A 19990-nucleotide genomic window follows, 5' to 3' on the forward strand; every position below is an offset into this window, starting at 1 on the left:
GGAGAGGCACCACAGGACATTTCAGTTTCCACTGTCCTGAATATAGTTTGGACGTGGGGTAGAAAAATGCTTTATGAAGAGGCGTGGCACTGCACTTTGGCATACTTAAGACCAAATAATATGTTTCCACGAATACATATGTTTTATGTTTCAGACTTTTCATAAAGATGTGCTCTACAAGATAAACATATTTTGAAAATTCGATTTTTTTTAGTATTAACCCAGTTCGCAAATGTCCTAGATCCGGGGCTGATGCGCAGAGCAGTCTGAGTTATAGTGAGTAGTCTCCACGTGACCCGTGTTTACATTTAGTGATTTTGCTGTTTCTCCTTCATTTTCTCTCACGTCAAATGAAAACAAAATGGATATCTGTGGCCGGGAGCTATCAAGTGAATTATAACAAATTCACATAATTACAGAAGGCTGAAATATGTCACTAGTTTCAGATTTTACTTTATTTCCACCTTTCTGACAGTCAAGCATTAATCCCCTTGCGGAGCACTGAAGTTATTTTTGTCTGTTTGCTAAAGAAATTTGACTTTTGTTAACCTTTCCCGCAGAGGCAGTCAATGTATTTGAAACGAAATGTTTAATTCCACAGTACTGGCTAGTTTCAACTGTTTGCTGCATTTCAAGTGCACGTTTTCATTTTCTAGCATGTATGGCATTATGCCATAATAAAGAACCAAACATGATATAATAAAGTACTGGTGCTCCAAGAAAATTTACATCCCGAACACCACACTGAAAAGCTTATCAGGTCGAGGTCTACTTCAAAATGGGGTCAAATGGCTCCGAGCACTATGGGACTTAACTTCTGAGGTCATCAGTCCCCTAGAACTTAGAACTACTTAAACCTAACTAACCTAAGGACATCACACACATCCATGCCCGAGGCAGGATTCAAACCTGCGACCGTAGCGGTCGCGGGGTTCCAGACTGTAGCGCGTAGAACCGCTCGGCCACTCCGGCCAGCTGAGGTCTACTTCAGTGGGAATCTGGACATAAGAATGTGCCCGTCAAGTATGCACTTTAAATGTGCACATTTTAATATGGTTCACGAAATTCCGATGCTCTTGCAGTATCCTCAGATGTCTTGTTTCTTTTATGACATAATGTATGATCTTTCAATGTTTTATATGTACGTACATACGGTCTTCCTACGTCATGGTAGCTGCACAAGCGCACAGTGTCGTCTGTTATTTGCGCTCTCTGTCAACTGTTAAAACGAACCTATTTCTAACAAATCGTGGGAAAATATAGCAAATAGTGGGTTGAAAAGTGTTACTTTCAAAGTAAATATCCTTTTATGTAAATTGTGTTATGTGTAAGAATGTATCATGAATTTATTAAATCACAGAGCATTTGACTCTCAATTAAAAATCAACTCTTTGATGATGAGCCATTTAGAAGAATTTCGAATCCTGAAGATTGGACATTTATGTCATTATTAAAAATTTTACTGGCACATTTGTGTGATATATTTTAAACTGTAACACACGCAAAAAAAATCAACAGTATATGCGAAAGCTTAGCTTCTCTTGCAGCTTGAGACCAATATTATATGTGAAAGCTTTGCTTTTCTTGTAGCAACACTATGTATATTAATTTAAACTATTAACTTTCCCTGTTTGTGTGTTCGTGCTACTTAACAGTGATGTTGCTGTTGGCTGACTACATCACGTGTCCTATGTTCTGAATATCCGTTGTCATCGGCTGACGAGATCACGTGGCATGAGCTATGAACAGCTTACAAAAGCACATCGAAATCTCAATTTCAATGATTTGGAAAGTAACATGCGGTGTTTTGTGAAATTCCAATGTATGCTTTCGTAATACGAAAATACACAGCGTGCATGTTGCTGCACATCAAAGATATTTCCAAAACGTGTCTTTTTCCCTGAGTTCCGTTTTCTAAAGTGCCGGGAAATTGTACGCCCGTGTATAAATCCATAACCATTCAAAGGATTGATAAGAGAAAATATACTGTCACCCGGGAGAAAGTGTATTTTTAACTGGGAAAAATCCAGGATTTTTTTTCCTTGTCCACGTATACACTCTGTTTTGTGAGCTTTTTATTTGAAAAAAATAAAAGCTAAATCCACAAAGATTAAATACAGCTAAGGACTAAACTGAAAGTGAAAGAAACTTGGAGTTAAATAACACCAATGATACATTTAAACAATTTGAATCAAAAGTCTTTCATTCTGCAACTGTGATCATTCATTAGTAAGCCAAAAATATGAACTACTTTCGCCTGAAATGAAAAAAGCTAAACAGGTAGAATTATTTAAATATATAAGAAAAATGGTCAAAGAAAACTATCAACCAATCCTTAAATAGCAGTGTTCAGGTATGGTATGAGTTAAGTCTTTCATCTTGTCAAAAATGTATAACATGATTTAGATACGAGTGAGCTTGTTTGTTTACATAATTAATGCCATTCCTCATGCTTGAGGATGGTCTGTTGTTTGACTGAAACCGGAAGTTTCAACAAAAAAAAGTGGCATAAGGCTGTTGCAGTAAGTCATGATTTTTCAAAAATATATCCTTACTAGCTAAGTTTAGGAAACCATGACTGTGTGGAATAATTACTTGTATTTTCTACCAGTCATGCAGAAAATTTTTACTTAAAGGTAAAATGTCTTAATCTAAATTAGCATAGAACTTTTTCATTCATTGTTCGTTTTTGGATGCTATTGTGAATTGTGATTTATGTGTCTCATAATGTATATAATCTAAATCATTTGATTCAGATACAGTAGACACGTCAAACTGTGGTAAAATTTCACCATAAACATAGAACAGCTGATGTTAATAGACAGCATCATAATAATAATACAATTTTGTTGTACACTGGGGAGCCAGAGAAACTGGTACACCTGACTAATATCCTGTATGGCCCCCATGAGCACATAGAAGTGATGCAGCATGATGTGGCTTGGACTTGACTAACATCTGAAGTAGTGCTGGAGGGAATTGACACCATGAATCCTGCAGGGCTGTCCATAGATCCATAAGAGTACCAGAGAATGGAGGTCTCTTCTGAACTACATGTTGCAAGGCATCCCAGATATGCTCAATAATTTTCATGTCTGGTGAGTTTGGTGGCCAGCGGAAGTGTTTAAACTCAGTAGAGTGTTCCTAGAGCCACTTTGTAGCAATTCTGGACATGTGGGGTGTCGCATTGGCCTTCTGGAATTGCCCAAGTGCGTCGGAATGCACAGTGGACATGAATGGATGCAGGAGTTCAGACAGGAAGCTTACATATGTCTCACCTGTCAGAGTCATATCTAGATGTATCAGGGGTCACATATCACTCCAACTGCACACGCCCCACACCATTACAGAGCCTCCACCAGCTTGAACAGCTCCCTGCTGACATACATGGCCCATGGATTCATGAGGTTGTCTCCATACCCGTACACATCCATCCACTCGATACAATTTGAAATGAGACTCGTCCAAGCAGGCAACATGTTTCCAGTCATCAACAGTCAAACGTCGGTGTTGACAGGCCCAGGCAAGGCATAAAGCTTTGTGTCATGCAGTCATCAAGGATACAAAAGTGCGCCTTCGGCTCCGAAAGCCCATATCGATGATGTTTCATTGAATGGTTCACACGCTGACACTTGTTGATGGCACAGCATTGAAATCTGCAGGAACTTGCTGAAGGGTTGCACAATTCTCTTCAGTCGTCATTGGTCCCATTCTTGCAGGATATTTTTCAGGTCACAGTGATGTCACAGATTTTATGTTTTACCAGATTCCTAATATTCACGGTACACTCACGAAATGGTTGTATTGGAAAATCCCCACTTCATTGCTACCTTGGAGAAGCTGTGTCGCATCACTCATGCGCCAACTATAACACCACAATCAAACTCACTTGAATCTTGATAACTTACTATTGTAGCAGCAGTAACCAGTCTAACAACTGCACTACACACTTGTTCTCTTATATAAGCATTGCCAACCGCAGTGCTGTATTCTGCCTGTTTACATACCTCTGTATTTGAATATGCATGCCTATACCAGTTTCTTTGGCACTTCAGTGTACATACATACTCTAAAATCTAACACTTAATTACCCCTTGCTCAATTAATCCTTTCATCCTCTATCAATTCTTTTATTGAATAGTAGCATTTCTCCCACAGAATATGCTATAGTCTCATTTTTAAAATTTCATATTAAATATGTTTTTGTCCATTAACTTGTTGTATATTGTCATCCCCATATACTGTGGAGTCCATGCATATAATTTTAACTGGTGTGTGGGTAGCATAAAATTATTTTTATTTCTTGTGTTATATGTAAGGTTAAAATGATTCTGCTCAAATAATTTTTGTTTCCTGTGTAGGAAGATTATAATTTCATAAATATATATGGATGGAACAGTTAGAATTTGCAGTTTTCAAAATAATGGGGGACAAGACTCTGTTTGCTTGCACTACATATGTCTTGGACAATTTCCATTTGCAGTTCCAGTATTTGAGATACACTAGTTGAACTTCTGCAGAAAATTATCCCATATTTAATTACAGATTCAAAATAACTATGATATGCGATTTTTTGTGTGCTCTAGTCAGTGGAATTTGCTAGTATTTGCATTGGAAATGCAAAACTGCTTAGTTTATTTGATAGGAAGTCAATATGTGTATTCCAGCTTAAGTTCTTGCCCGCATTTAGTCCTAGGAATTTGACCATGTCAACGTCTTTCATAGGCTGATTGTTATGTTGTATTTTAAGTTCCACACATTTCGAATGTTTGGTTATGAAATGTACCAAATGGGTTTATGCAATGTTCAGTTTCAACCCATTTAACTGTAACCAGTTTTCTAAGGTATTCAGTGTGCTTATGGTGGAGCTTGCTAGTTTTTCTGCATCGTCATCTTCAATTAAAACAGAAGTATCGTCTGCAAACAAAACTGATCGGGAATTTGTATTTACGGGTAAGTCATTTATGTAGAATAGGAACAGGATTGGCTCCAAAATGGAACCCTGAGGCACACCTTGTTATGCTGTATTCCATTTAAAATAATAATTCACTGCATCTAAGGTGATAGTTACACTTCGTTTTCTGTTGTGTAAGTATGATGTTAGCCAATTTAGAGCATTGCCCTTAGTCCTGCATTTGTCTAATTTGTAGATAAGCAAGTCATGGTTCACAGAGTCAAATGCTTTTGTGAGATCATGGAAGATACCTGCAACTCTGCTCCTCTGATCCAATGATTTGTATATATTTTCATTAACATTATTTACTGCATCCAGAGTGTTTTTTCCTGGTTGAAATCCAAATTGGTTATTAATAATAATATCATTTTGTATAATAAAATTGTTTATCTAGTTTGCAGCTACTTTCTCTAACACTTTTGACAGGACTGGAAGAACAGAAATAGGCCAATAGTTTTCCATGTCTTCCCTCGACCCTTTCTTGAACAGAGGTCTAACTTTGGCAAACTTCAAAACATCAGGAAAGCACTCCAGTTCAAAATACTGGTTGAATATTTTAGTTAGGAGAGGTTCTATTATGCCAAGCACTGTTTTAATCACTTTAGTGAGTATCATCCCACCCAGCAGAGTTTTAACTTTTTAATGATAACATAACTTTTTTGACATCCTTTATGGTACCTTTTTAAAAAGCCATAATATACTTGGCTTCTTTATGGATTCCAAAGGTATTTACTTTACTCTGATACTCTGCTACATCAGCATTTGACTTTGCCACATTTATGAAGAATTCATTTAAACACTCTGATATTTGTGCCAGGTGTACAATAAAACTATCATATGCTTTAATTGTACATATTTCATTACTACTAACACCTAACTCTGATTTGACAACAGACCACATGGCTTTTGTTTTACTTTTATGTTGTACAATAATCTTCTTATTTGCCATCTGTTTGGCTGCTTTCACAAATGTTTTAAATATAGCTTTTTAATGACGAACATACTCAGTAAAACACTTGTTTCTATTATATTTCAGTTCATTGTGGAGTTTCCTTTTCCTAGCACTAGAAATTTTTATACCATGGGTTATACATTTAAATTTATTAGTCGTTTTATTGCCTGTGGTTCTAAGTGAAAAAGTTTCATTAAATATTTCAAGAAAGCTACTTAAAAATTGTTGAAGTTGCTGTTACTCAAAATACAGCTATTGTAAGGCCATTCAACCTCTCTTAACTTATTTGTAAATGTAATGTAATGTTTTTCATTTAATTTTATTTTCATATGGCTTTTGTTACATGAAATTAGTCTCTTAATTTTTGGTAATTCAATGAATAATGCAGAGTGGTCAGAGATTACTAAATCCATGCAAAATTTATGAAGGCCAGGACACGGCATGTACCGAAAATTGACACACACAGACCGATACCTGCACAAACCTTCAAATCACCACCTGAGCCCGAAAAGAGGCATGATTAATACGCTCATAACGTGAGCAAGACTGAGGCACTGACTGGTTGAAAATCAATGTCAAGTGGTATCTTCTAGTTATGTGGAGCTGCGTCTCGTTTGTTGTGATTGACACCACACCCTGTGTGGGATGCAGATTGTTTTGCATTAGTTGTTATGGTTAATAACTGTGTGACATGCTTTTTATATGTCAGGTGTTCATGTACGATTTTAGTGTCTCAAAGCTTCATTTGCATTTCTTTCTTTCAGATCTAACCAGGGCAACAATTTTTAAATTTTGGCCTGTAAATGACATGAACAGTCTTGTCATGGACAGATATATTTTGTCTCGATAAACTAGTCACTATGTGAAATAAAAAAAAAAATTATTTATGATACTGTAATTTCTCATGGCTTATGATTTTATGTTATTGTTTTCCAGGTTATTAAAGAACCTTCTTATTCAAAAATTTTGAAAAGACTTCTGGATACGTTGCATGAAGATGCTCATGTTGTAAAAGGATTTACAGCATGTCAGATGCAAAGAAGCTTTGCAGTTAAACCTCAAGTAAACATTCTACTTGATGTGGCTCGGAAAACATATTGTGAAGTTATTGATGATATTACAAGTTAGTTCTTAGTGTGAGCCCAACTGTAACTATCTATCTTGTGCTAAAAGCAATGAGAATTCATGTATTTCTGCTAAAGTATGTGCATATGTTCTCTTTACAATTTTTTAATGTTTAACACTAAACTTTACCAACTTGATGGAGCTGCAGTATTAGATTGCTAAAGTGGCAATAAATCAATGTTGTCAGAACCTGTAATTTACCATTGAGATCAAGGTTATGTAAATATTACACACTTTTTGAAAATAACTGGTACATAAAGAAACAAACATCAGTCCACTTAATCTGCAGCTGTTGATGCAGTCCAATCATACCGTCTTTATTCACCCCATCCTCCAACTACTCAAAAGAAAAAAAAGGCCACATTTCATTGTGTTGACCTCCATTGCTCTCAAAAAAGTGATTCCACAGTTTCATCTTAGTGTAATTACTATCATGAACATGTTATCCACTGTCAGTGGTGTAAGTTTACTTGTTCCATACTAGGCAAATAAAACTGAGTCAGCAGGCAATACAAATAACAGGTGATTGTCCAGAATGAGATTTTCACTCTGCAGCAGAGGTGAACTGATATGAAACTTCCTGGCAGATTAAAACTGGGTGTCGGGCTGAGACTCGAACTCGGGACTTTTGCCTTCCCCGAGCAAGTGTTCTACCAACTGAGCTACTCAAGTGTGACTCACGACCTGTCCTCACAGCATCAATTCTGCCAGTACCTCATCTCCCACCTCCTAAACTTCACAGAAGTTCTTCTGTGAACCTTGCAGAACTATCACTCCTGGAAGAAATGGTATTGCAGAGGCATGACTTAGCCACAGCCTGAGGGTTGTTTCCAGAATGAGTTTTTCACTCTGCACTCCTGAGTTTGGGTCTCAGTTTGGCACACAGTTTTAATCTGCCAGGAAGTTTCAACAGTTAACCTTAATCAAAGTTTAAGTATGTTCTCAGATTATTCCACATCCCCAATGGCAAATGGTTCCATTTAATTGAGTATCCTCTTATATCATTTCTACGTAATGTGCATAGCAGTTTGCTGTTTTCATTGGATTAGTTACAGCATCGTTGACTGGTATTTAGAGTCCTTATATTGGCTTTGCTTTTCTAAACCTATTATAATTGTATGGTTTTGTACTTTACTGCTACAAGTCTTGGTATCTTTCTTGTGATACAGAAGTATCCGGAAATAGTTTAATCTCTTCTTCTCACTCAAATTTTTTCATAACACTATGATGAATGATATGGAAAATGACAGGAGATGATAGGCTAGGACAAGACAGTGGAGAGGGTGGGACTAACTGAGGCTTAGGTAGGGGGACTGTAAAAATGGAAGATGTGCTAAAGGAACAAATCCCTCCTCAGCTATTCAGAGGAACTGGTGTATGGGGGAGGAAGGGGGCTGAACATTCAACTGGTTCAAAATCAGCAAGGCCATGAAAGTGAGATGCAGGTATATGCCACTCAAGTGAACAATCAGCTAGGCTATGCTGCTTTGAATGTAACAGAAAGGTGTAACTAAGTGAAAAAATCTTGATGAAACATATACAGTAAGTAAGTACTGAAGCAGCTGTTGAACTCACTGGTTTTACAGCATGCAGCATCCTCAGTTATTGGATGGTTAAGCCATAGTTTGATTATGTTGTTGTTAACTACCCCAAGCAGAAGACATCCTTTGTTGGTGCTCTACAATTAATTCCTATTTTCAGAGGAATACAGTAATGCCGTAGAGGTCATTTTTGAGATGTGGTGGCGTAGAAGTTGCTACTAAATAAAGTAATTTTTTATCCGTGCATTTCACATGTTGATTTACATATATAAGCTGACATCCAGTTATCCCTTTGTGTGAGACTTCAAGTGTCAAGTGTATAACATATTTACTAATAAGTCAACAGTCTTGTTCTACTGTTGTGTGTTCTCTGTGCTCTGTAGCTACTTATGTCATCAGTGCAGTGTTTTCACTTTTTTCCACTGGCTGAAGTTTTCATGTAAGCCCCTGTTTGAAATTCTACAATTGCTGCATAAATTTAGCTCTTCTGAAGTCATCTGCTATGGTTTAATATTGTGTTTTGCTTATGTTATAACTATCGTGTTGTGCTCCACTTAGTATCCCCTTGCCTTTGGCAGTGGTGTATATTATCTATATTTGTCTTACTGTAGCAATGCTTCTGACACTTTTGTATATGCTTGTTAGTTAGTATAACCTCAATGAAAGTTTGTGTTTCAAGGCTATATTCAAGAAATCAGTAAATTTTCTCCCATGTTTTTCTCTCATTACAACACAGACCACTTCCTTGGGTGATGACGCTTCCTTCAGATCTTAAAAGGAAAACTTAAATTCTTGTAGCATAAATGATTGTGAAATTAAAACATGTGACAAAGCAAGCTGGGATCTCTTTACTTCCTCTCTTGTTTCGCCATCTGCCTCTTTAAATTCATTTTATTTTTATTTTTGCCTAATTACCATTAACATGATCTGCATTTCTATAAAAGAGAAAGTTTGGCCTTCAGTCTTAAGGAACTTAGACCCAGGTCTAATTTTGTTCTTAGTTTTGAGTACCGGTATGTAATTAATTTCCAAATTTATTTAGACCATTCCTAGTTAATATCTTTTGCTACAGATCACCATAGGGTAAAATCAGTAATTGTTTTGTGGCTTTGACTCTATTGTTGAGTTATAAACAAATATAAATTCTGTACTAATTATAAATATTTGGAAGAAGAACTATTAGAATTCTTGAAGTATTTATTTGGCTCTATTTAAAAATATATTAGCAAAGCCAGTCCTTAATTAATTCCAAAATAATTACCAGATTTGTGAAAAGTGTAACTAAATCTGTTAATTTCATTATTTAAACAAATAATTCGGCCCAACCTCTGTGCTAGAAGGAACTGTTAAAAAGAAGGAATTTTTTTATGTATTCAGTTAATTGAATGATTTATGTTTTAATTGTAATCCCTGTAACTTAAACAATGAACAATGTATATTTTCAGTGCCTATTATTGTAAGGGTATATAAAGGATCGATTTTTGGTCCCGAGACAGTCAGTCCATGGCCGATTTTCATGGCCGATTTTTTAGCCATTATAAGAATGCAGTATGTTGACACCAAGGACTATCAACAAAGAAATAAAGCAGGTGAATGTCACATATGGTGCCCTTTTGGGTGAGGAACTATTGTATTTTGACACAATAAACAAGGACTTGTGAACTTTGAACAATGAACAGTGCAGTTTGAGCGTTGTGACTGAATTTAATGTATGTGTGGCACCAGTGTTTTTGAGAAGAGTAAATAGACTAATTGACAGTGAAAAGTAATTACAGTATTCTGAAACTTTGATTGCACATGAACAAGTAATGTAATAGGAAGCATCAACTACACAGCATAACAACAGAAGATTGTTGGCTGAGGTTATGGAGGCAGCCATTACAAATGTTGGATGCAGCAGCCAATCTGGAATCAAGCTCAGTGAAGCAGCTATTATTACAGCCAACCGGCAATCTAGCTCATCGAGCAGCCATAATGAAGAGAAGCCGCAGCAGCTAATCAGCACGCCATCTGGATTCAACACACTTGACATAAACAAGCAGGTTTTTGGCGAGTGGAAGAAACCACAGTAGCAGCAGGAGGTGAGAGAATAAAAATAATTCATAGCAAAAGCCGTTTTATATTAAGTGATACATAATGAGTGGCCTTAATGAACAAGACAGTGTGATTGGGGAGAATGGACAACAAGGGAGTGATGTGATTAATAACAAAGCTGTAGAGGTTAAGTTTTTAAATGATCAGTAAGACTTATTGAGGACTGATTTTGTAGACAATAGTGGTTATAAATCAGACATGAATGTAACTTTAATGATGGGGACGAAAGTCATATTGCAGATGAGATGATAAAAGTGTCACCTACATTGTGTGGTGATGTGAGCAAAATGGACAAAAACAGCACTGAAGTGGGTGAAATTGTTAAGGCCAAGGAGAAAGAATCTAGTAGCAAAAGTCAGCAAAAGCAAAAGTTTATGACAGACGGAAAATTGGAAGTGATGTTAAGGCAAATTTTGAGTAGTATGGGTATGATAAAGATATTAGTAGGGTGGAAAATAAAACTGATAGCATTAAAACTGACATTGCTAGTGTAAAGGATGATCTGAAAAAAGAAATTAAAAAGGAAATTAAGGTAGTCACCTCTAATCTTTCAGAATTAAATAAGAAGGTTGAGGTGCCAGTGAAAGATTGTGGTGAAAAGATAAAGCAAGTAGTACAGAATACTAATGATAAATTAATATTAATGAGTAGTAAATGTGTAGAAGAGAGAAGAAAAACTTTCTGATGACTGTAATAGGAGGATGGAGCCTTCCGAGAAACAGTGTGAAGACGAAGTCAAAGCAGCCAGGAAATTTTGTGCTGAAACTAGGGTTGAACTTGAGAAACAAATAGATCACATTAAAAATGATTTAGAAACAGAAGTAGAAACCAAGTGTGCAGTAGTGGTAGAGGAAAAACTGATAAAAGTAAATAAAAATGTAGCTTCAAAATTGGCGAAATGGAGAAAAAAGTGAAAGAGGTACAAAATCTAAAGCGTAGTGTGTGTAGTGTACCAAACAGTCCTTCATTTGTTAGTTGTAAAAAATATAATAATTTGAACCATGTGGGCAAGTGCACCCACTGAATTCCATTAGGGAGTTTAATGATTTGCCATAGACATGAAATGACAAAGAGAAAATGTCATTTTCAAGAGGTTTTTTGAAATGGGGTGCTTATGAATTGGCAGCTCAGATAGCTGATAGTTGTTCTTCATGGCATAGTTTTAAGAAAGCGTTTTTAGATGAATATTGGTCCAAAGAGAATTTTGAGTGAATTTGGGGAGGGGAGAGATTTGACTCCAGGAAGGGTACTGTCAGTTTTAGATAAGCAAACTGAAATGTTTGGACAAAGAGCTGTATAGTGAACAAATAATTATGGGTTTGGAAACTAAGTTGCCTCAGAAAGTTAGAGACTTGCTTATACTTGCCCGTAGGGGTAGTATTAGTGATTTTTTGAATTATGTTGATAAAGTGCAAAAGATGAAGCACTTAGTGGAAGATTCATAGGAGGAATTTTGATGATAATAATCAATCATGGAGAGAGTTTCAGGTAAACAGGATGAACAGAATTAATTCTAGTAGAAATTCAAGGAATGATTTGGTGGAGGTTAGCCAAAATGGGCACGGAAATGGTACGAGAAATTCAAGGAACAGAAATGGATGAGAAGATGGTAGTTCTGGATCAAACCATAGCAATTAGGGGATCCATCATTCTGTGTTGGATTCAATTATGTGATGATAATGCTTACCCCAGCTGTCTGTCTCATTTTTGATGTTTCCAGGGTCAGTCAGACTCTTCTCCTATCCTCTTCTCCTATCTGTTAATTTCATTATTTAAACAAATAATTCGGCCCAACCTTTGTGCTAGAAGGAACTGTTAAAAAGAAGGAATTTTTTGATGTATTCAGTTAATTGAATGAGTTATGTTTTAATTGTAATTCCTGTAACTTAAACAATGAACAATGTATAGTTTCAGTGCCTATTATTGTGAGGGTATGTAAAGAACTGATTTTTGGTCCCAAGACAGTCAGTCCATGGCCGATTTTCAGACGTGAAACATGTATTTGTTAGACTAACAACAATGCATCAACTTAACAGTGGAAAAAGTGTAACATGAATAGGGTGTATGTTAGAACAGTTAATGACAATGTCTGTTTAATTTATTTGCAAAATAGTGTCACACGTACTGTATTATTCTTAAAGAACTGTGAACTTTGTGGTTAGGTTTTTACTGCTCATAGATGTTCAATAGCAAACTATTGTAGCAGTATGCTGATGTTGCCTGCAACCTATTAATGAGGCTTATCAACATTTGCGAACAGTGTACTGGCCATATAATTGTGTAATATTGAGGGGTTGTGAACAGAACTGTAAAACTCAATTGTGCTACTGTCGGCTACATCATTTACAGTAGTCAGTGTTGAACTTCCCCCCGCCCCATTTTTCAGCCGAACGTCACAAACAGAATCAGTGCTGCTTGTTAAGTTACTTGTTTAATGTTGAGAGAAACATTGCATTAGTCAGGATGCAGCCAAACAGTGGATGTTGTTGCTGGGAATGGATGAGCTAGCTGCTGTTCATTGGCAGCTGGAGTTCACTATCAATTGATGTCAAGTGATTGAAAGCTCTTGTGAATGGGTGTGTTGGACAAACTACTGAGAGTCATGTACCAAATGTACTATTGTCTCCAATGGAAGCTCTCTCCTGTCCTGGGAATAAAAAACCTATCACTGCCCAATAACTAGACTGTGAGTGATGAGTCACTGATGGGAGTTTCACCTAAGCCCACAGTCTAGATCATTGATCCATAACTGATAATGTCCCTCTGTTTCTGAGTCAAGTAGAGAGCTGAAAACTGCTATAACTTCAAGTTAAACAAATATATTTCAAGGATGACGCAATACATGAAGTCACAGATCAAGTAAACAGAGTTAGACGTCTGTACACTTTAACAGTCAAATCATAATTGAGTCCAAGTCTAGCGGCCACTTTCTGGCTGGCCGCTTAGGTGGCGCTGCTGCTGCATGGCGTGGATCGAGGTGACAGGAGACGTGGGTGTCGAATCTGCTGGGGCCCCATGCCCCAATCTGCCCGTCGCGGCAAGTCCGGTTGTTATAAGAGGAGACATGGGCGATGTGTCGGTGTCCGTAGGAGAAGGAGGCGAGTAGAGTTGCTCCGACAGATAATGGTCATCTGGTTCCTGCATGGGCAGATCTCCTGGTGGCGTCGATTCTTGTGCTGGCACCGATATGATGGTGAGAGGACTGAGTTGTGAGTAATGAGAGATTCCAGTATCCCGAGCGTCAGGTAGAGCCGAAGGTGGTGTAGCAGCATCCGGAACAGGCGTTGCCAGCACATGAGGCCGAAGCTGGTCCGAATGACTCACTGCAACACCCTGTCTGTCTTGATTTCATACAGGCGTCGGCCACGGTGTCATAAGATGCGGCCAGGACTCCATTTTGGCTGCCTGCCATATCCCTGTACACATACAAGGTCATCGGCGGTGAACCAGCCACGCAAAGGCACCCACAGCCATGAGGTGAAAGGCCGCAGAAGATGAAGTGGCATGCGGGGCTGTTGGCCATGTAAGAGCTCATCCGGGCTGTGATTGTCCATGGGGGTGAAACGGTAAGAAGCCAGAAATTGGAGAAGCGCATCATCAGCAGCAGAAGAAGTCAGGAGTTTCCTCATCTGAGCCTTAAATGTGCGGACCAGTCATTCAGCCTCACCGTTTGACTGTGGATGGAATGGAGGGGCCGTGACATGCATGACGCCATGATGGGCACAAAAATCCGTAAAATCAGAAGAGGCAAATTGCGGACCATTATCAGTAACAAGAGTAGAGGGAAGGCCTTCCAAAGAGAAAATGCGAGTGAGAGCATTGGTGGTTGCCACGATGGTAGGTGACGTGCAACGGACAATGAAAGGAAAGTTAGAGTTTGCATCAATAACAAGAAGCCAATAAGTACCTAAAAAAGGTCCCGCAAAGTCAGCATGAATACACTCCCAGGGCTTCTCAGGCGAAGGCCACGCTGACAAAGATGACTTCGGGCTGGCGGCCTGTGACGTATAAGGGCCGCAGGCAGCGACCATGTGTGCGATTTCAGAGTTGATGCCGGGCCAGTACACAGGACAGTGTGCCAGAGATTTGTGCGAGAGACACCCCAGTGCCCTTGGTGAAGGAGGCGCAAGACCGAAGCACGCAAAGACGCAGGTACCACAACACGCAGCGAAGCATTTTTGGTGGAAAGGAGGATAACACCATCCCTAGCCATGAGGCGGTAACGCAAACGCAACGGATCAGAAGTCTTAGTGGGCGGAAGATCTGGCCAACCCTTCTGAATTCAGCGTAAAACCCGGGAGAGGGTAGGGTCAGAACCCATAGCAGCCGCCAGCCGGTCCCCGGTGATGGGGAACCCATCCACAACCCGCTGCTTGGCAACATCCAGGTGGAAACACAAAAGTTCGTCCCTATCGAATGCCAGATCAGGACCCATGGGAAGGCGAGACAGTGCATCAGCATTCGCATGTTGAGCCATCGGCTGGAAATGAATCTCATAATTGAAACGAGACAAGTAAAGAGCTCAATGCTGGAGGTCGTGTGCAGCCTTGTCGGGAAGTGACGTTGATGGATGAAACAAGGAAACAAGTGGTTTGTGATGCGTAACAAGATGAAATTTGGATCCATAGAGAAAAACACCAAACTTATGAAGAGCATAAATAATGGCCAAAGCTTCTTTTTCAATTTGAGAATACTTTTGTTGGGCATCCGTGTTCGTTTTGGAGGCATAAGCAATGGGTTGTTCAGAACCATCAGAAAAATGGTGCGCAAGGACTGCACCGACCCCATATTGAGAGGCGTCCGTGGCAAGAACAAGATGTTGGCCAGGTTGATAAGTAGCCAGGCACGGGGCCTGTTTCAGCATAGTCTTCAAATTGTGGAAAGTCGCATCGCATGATGCGGACCAGTGAAAAGGCAAGTTTTTATGCAACCGGCAATGCAACGGCTGAGCCACCGAAGCAGCAGACAGTGTGATAGTATGCTATTTTCCCCAAGTAGGCCTGCAGTTCCTTAACATGTAGAGCGAGGAAGGGCATCGATCACAGCGAAGGTTTGCTGAAGCGGACAAATACCATCCCGAGAGAGTTGAAACCCCAAGTACGTGATAGATGCCTGAAAAAATTTTGATTTCTGAAGATTACACTTAAGACTGGCAGTCTGTAAGACATGAAAAAGTGTACGGAGATTTTGAAGATGTTCTTCAGTGGTGGAGCCAGTGACAACAATGTCGTCCATGTAATTTATACACCCAGGGACAGTGAGCAATAATTGTTCCAGGAATCACTGAAAGAGAGCAGGGGCGCTGGCAACCCCGAATGGCAATCGTTGGTATTGATAGAGGCCGAAAGGCGTGTTAAGGACCAGAAACTGCCGGGAAGCAGCATCGAGAGGAAGTTGATGATAAGCTTCTGACAGGTCAAGTTTAGAAAAATACTGGCCTCGAGCAAGTTTAGTGAACAATTCTTCAGGTTGAGGCATAGGTTAAGTGTCGATAAGGCATTGAGCATTTACAGTGGCTTTGAAATCGCAGCAGAGACGAATATCACCATTTGGCTTAGCAATGACAATGACAGGAGAGGACCAATCCCTGGTAGTGACAGGAAGCAAGACCCCCGAAGGGCCACAGGAATGGGTCGAGCCCGAAAAAACTTAGGCCGAGCAGTGGGTTTGAGCATGATATGAGCTTCAAAGTTGTTTGCACGGCCTAACCCTGGAGAAAAAAAGAGACGAAAATGTCGTTGACAAGGAATCCAATTGAGCATAAGGAATAGCATCAGAGATGATGATGGAGTCATCTATGGAGAACCCAAAAATGTGAAAGGCATCGAAACCGAAAAGATTCTCCGCATTACTATGGTTGACCACAAATATGGGAACAGTGCGAACGACAGATTTGTAAGATACCTCAGCATCAAATTGTCCCAAGAGAGAAATCTTCTGTTTATTGTAAGTCCATAATTGCCTAGTGACAGGTGACAGGATTGGAGAACCCAACTGAAGATACCTCTGAGAATTGATGATAGTGGCAGCAGAACCAGTATCCACCTGCATGCGAACATCTTGACCAAGTATTTGGACAGTGAGGAATAACTTGCCTGAAAGGGAAGAAGTACCATTGACAGACAACACAGAATTAGCATCAGCGTCATGTTCATGAACCTCATGTATGCAGTCTGATTTGCAAACGGATGACACATGACCCTTTTTTTTTGTATTTGTGACACACGGCCCAACGTTGTGGACAATCCTCTCGTAAATGTTTCGTAAAACACCACGGACATGAGGGAACGTGCCGTGGGGTTTGCTGCAGTTTCTTAGAGGTTTGTTTACGGTTAGGCCAAGGCTGCACTTGGGAGTGTACTGCGACCACGTTGGCCGGCGCGGACACGCCACACGCTTCGTCGACAGCGCACAGAGGTTTTACTTCCCCGATGTCACCCCCTGCCTCTATTTGCGCTCCAGCGGTGCGAGAAATTTCAAAAGACTGAGCAATGGATAGGACTTCATCTAGAGTCGGATTTGCCAACTGAAGGGCACGTTGCCTAACTTCTTTGTTGGGCGCCGATCGGATAATAGCATCCTGTAGCATGCAATTGGCGTAGGATTCTTTGTGAACTTCAGTAACAAATTGACACTTTCTACTGAGGCCATGAAGTTCAGCAGCCCAAGCACGATAGGATTGATTCTGTTGGTTTTGACAACGATAAAAGGCAACACGAGAGGCTACCACATGTGTATGCTGTTGAAAATAGACGGACAGAAGTGAGCACATTTCAGCAAAGGAAAAAGATGCAGGATCTTTCAAAGGAGCCAATTGCGACAACAACCGATACATTTGAGGTGAAATCCATGAAAGGAACAGAGACTTACATGTTTGTTCGTCCACGACATGAAATGCCAAGAAGTGCTGTTGAAGACATTTTTCGTAATCAGACCAGTCTTCCGCCGTCTCGTTGTAAGGAGGAAAAGGAGGTAGAGACAACGACGAGAGACACCCCACATTGGATGCCATGACGAAATCACGAATTGCCTTTGTGAGAAGCATTTGCTGTTCTATGGGACCTTGCAATAGTTGCTCTAAAGTAGCCATGGAAATATGTGGGTCAACGATGAAAAAGAAAAATTCACTACCTCGTCGCCAATTGTTATAACTTCAAGTTGAACAAATATATTTCAAGGATGACACAATACATGAAGTCACAGATCAAGTAAAGAGAGTTAGACGTGTGTACACTTTAACAGTCAAATCATAACTGAGTCCAAGTCTAGCGGCCGCTGGCTGGCTGTCAGCTTAGGTGGCGCTGCTGCTGCATGGCTGGCAGACAGCGCTGCATGTAGAGGACGCATGTAAATGCAAGGCGGCACTTTGAAAGATTGGCGAGTCACAACAAATACAGAGATTTTGAAGGTTCTTTTACAAGTTAGGCTGTTTTGCATCATCAAGTTGAGAACTGCAGGGTTCCTCTTAATGTGACAGGGATGCACTACATATCAGAGGCTGCTAACCAGGTGGCTGACAGTGTAGAGTGCACACAATAATTGCTTATCTTAGGTGACTCTATTCAATCCAAAAAATGACCACTGCAGTATTAATGTAATACCCAAAGAAATCTTTTCGCTTATGTGAATATTAAAATCCTAGTAAATGACTGCTACACTAGAGTTTGTAGCACTTCTAAATATCAACAGAGCTCAATTATACTATGTACAGAAACCTGCCAAAACTCTAAAACCTACCGCAGTGACAATAAATGGGAAGGATAGATTGATGCTCACCATATATTGTAGATTCTGAGTCACAGACAGGCACAACAACAAGTCTGCTAAATAAATAGGTGTTAGCTAGGTGTAGTAAGGAGGTTAGACAGAGGGTGTGGGGGAGAGGGGCAGTAGGAATGGAAAGTGAGAGAAGTAAAAATACTGTGTGTGCGTTGGAGGAATAGAAGAGTGTCTAGTGCTGGAGTGGTAGCAAGGAAGGGGATAGGTAAGTGAAGGACAGGGACTAGCGAAGATGGGGCCAGGATACTTACTAGGACATAGGACATACTGCAGGGACAGTTCCCACTTGAGTACTTCGGGAACACTTGTGCAGGTAGAAAGGATCCAGATGGCACATTGTTTTGAGCAGCTTGCTCAGCAAATGGGTGGTCCAGCTGTTTCTTGGCCACAGTTTGTCATTGGCTATTCATGCTGACAAATAGCTAATTGGTTGTCATGCCCACATAGAATGCGGCACAGTGGTTGCAGCTTAGCTTATGTATCAGATGACTGATTTCACTGGTAGGTCTTGCATTTATGTCTATTATAGGGATATGAACTATGAGGCAAGGGAGTGAGAGCAGGACTGCATAGGGATGGAAGAGGATACTGTATAGGTTCCATGGTCAGTGGAATATGTCTATCGGGGGGGTGGAAAGGATAGTGGGTAGGACATCCCTCATTCCAGGGAACAACGAGCAGTGGGACATTCGTCATATTTCAAGACACAAGAGGTACTCTACTGCAGCACTACATAGCCTTCTATTGCAGCAATGCACCCACAGTCTTTTTTCTTCTCTCCTTCTCCGCTCCCCCTCCCCCCTCCCACACCCTCTGTCTAACCTCCCGACTTCACCTAGCTGCCTTACTTTCACCCCATCTCATCCCTGTATGCTTCCACAAGCAGCACATTACTGTCCCTCACCTCTACTCTGTTATCTCCCCCCCTCCCCCCCCCCATCCTCCTTCCCCCCCCCCCCAGCCACCTCCTTACCCCCACCACTCATTTGCTTCTCCCATCATGCGCTGTTGCTCACAGCCTGGCCTCTGCAGCAAGAGACATTGGTCTTCTGTGTGTGACCTGTGTTTGCATAACTGTTTGTGTGTATGTTGTGTAATTCAGGAGAAGGCCTTTTGGCCAGAAGCTTACTTGTTTAGCAGTCTTTTTGTTGTGCCTGTCTGCGACTCAATGTCCAATGTCTCCACTACATGGTAAGTAGCAATCTATCCTTTCCATAATATTGTCATTATTCCATCCTGGGTTTTCCATTGTTTAAAATTGACAGCAGTGAGATTATGGGGTAAATATGAGGGTACAACAAAAGGCTGGGCTAATGGGAAAGGGAAGTTGTGTATTTATCACAGCAGACAAGAAACTCAGATCCATTAACATTGAAATTGAAGTCACATATGAGATTCTTTGGGCAAGACTCAATAGCAAGGGTGAGCATAAGCTTATAATTGGGTTCTTCTATCAACCACCAGATTTACCCCTATAAGTAAGCATAAACTTAGACCTTCAGGTCACTAATACTTATGTTCCCCAATTATACTGTCATCATTGGA

General features: G+C 40.0%; 1 protein-coding gene across 1 annotated transcript in view; it reads left to right on the forward strand.

Annotated features, from left to right (window-relative positions):
* Positions 1–19990, forward strand: part of LOC126175988 (mutS protein homolog 4-like) — a 256389-nt gene that overhangs the window by 113695 nt on the left and 122704 nt on the right. The window contains exon 9 of the mRNA XM_049923100.1: positions 6843–7029. Within this exon, the coding sequence (XP_049779057.1) occupies positions 6843–7029 (187 nt within the window). The remainder of the gene's footprint in view (positions 1–6842; positions 7030–19990) is intronic.

Source organism: Schistocerca cancellata, chromosome 1 (assembly GCF_023864275.1).
Source record: "Schistocerca cancellata isolate TAMUIC-IGC-003103 chromosome 1, iqSchCanc2.1, whole genome shotgun sequence".
Classification (NCBI taxonomy): domain Eukaryota; kingdom Metazoa; phylum Arthropoda; class Insecta; order Orthoptera; family Acrididae; genus Schistocerca; species Schistocerca cancellata.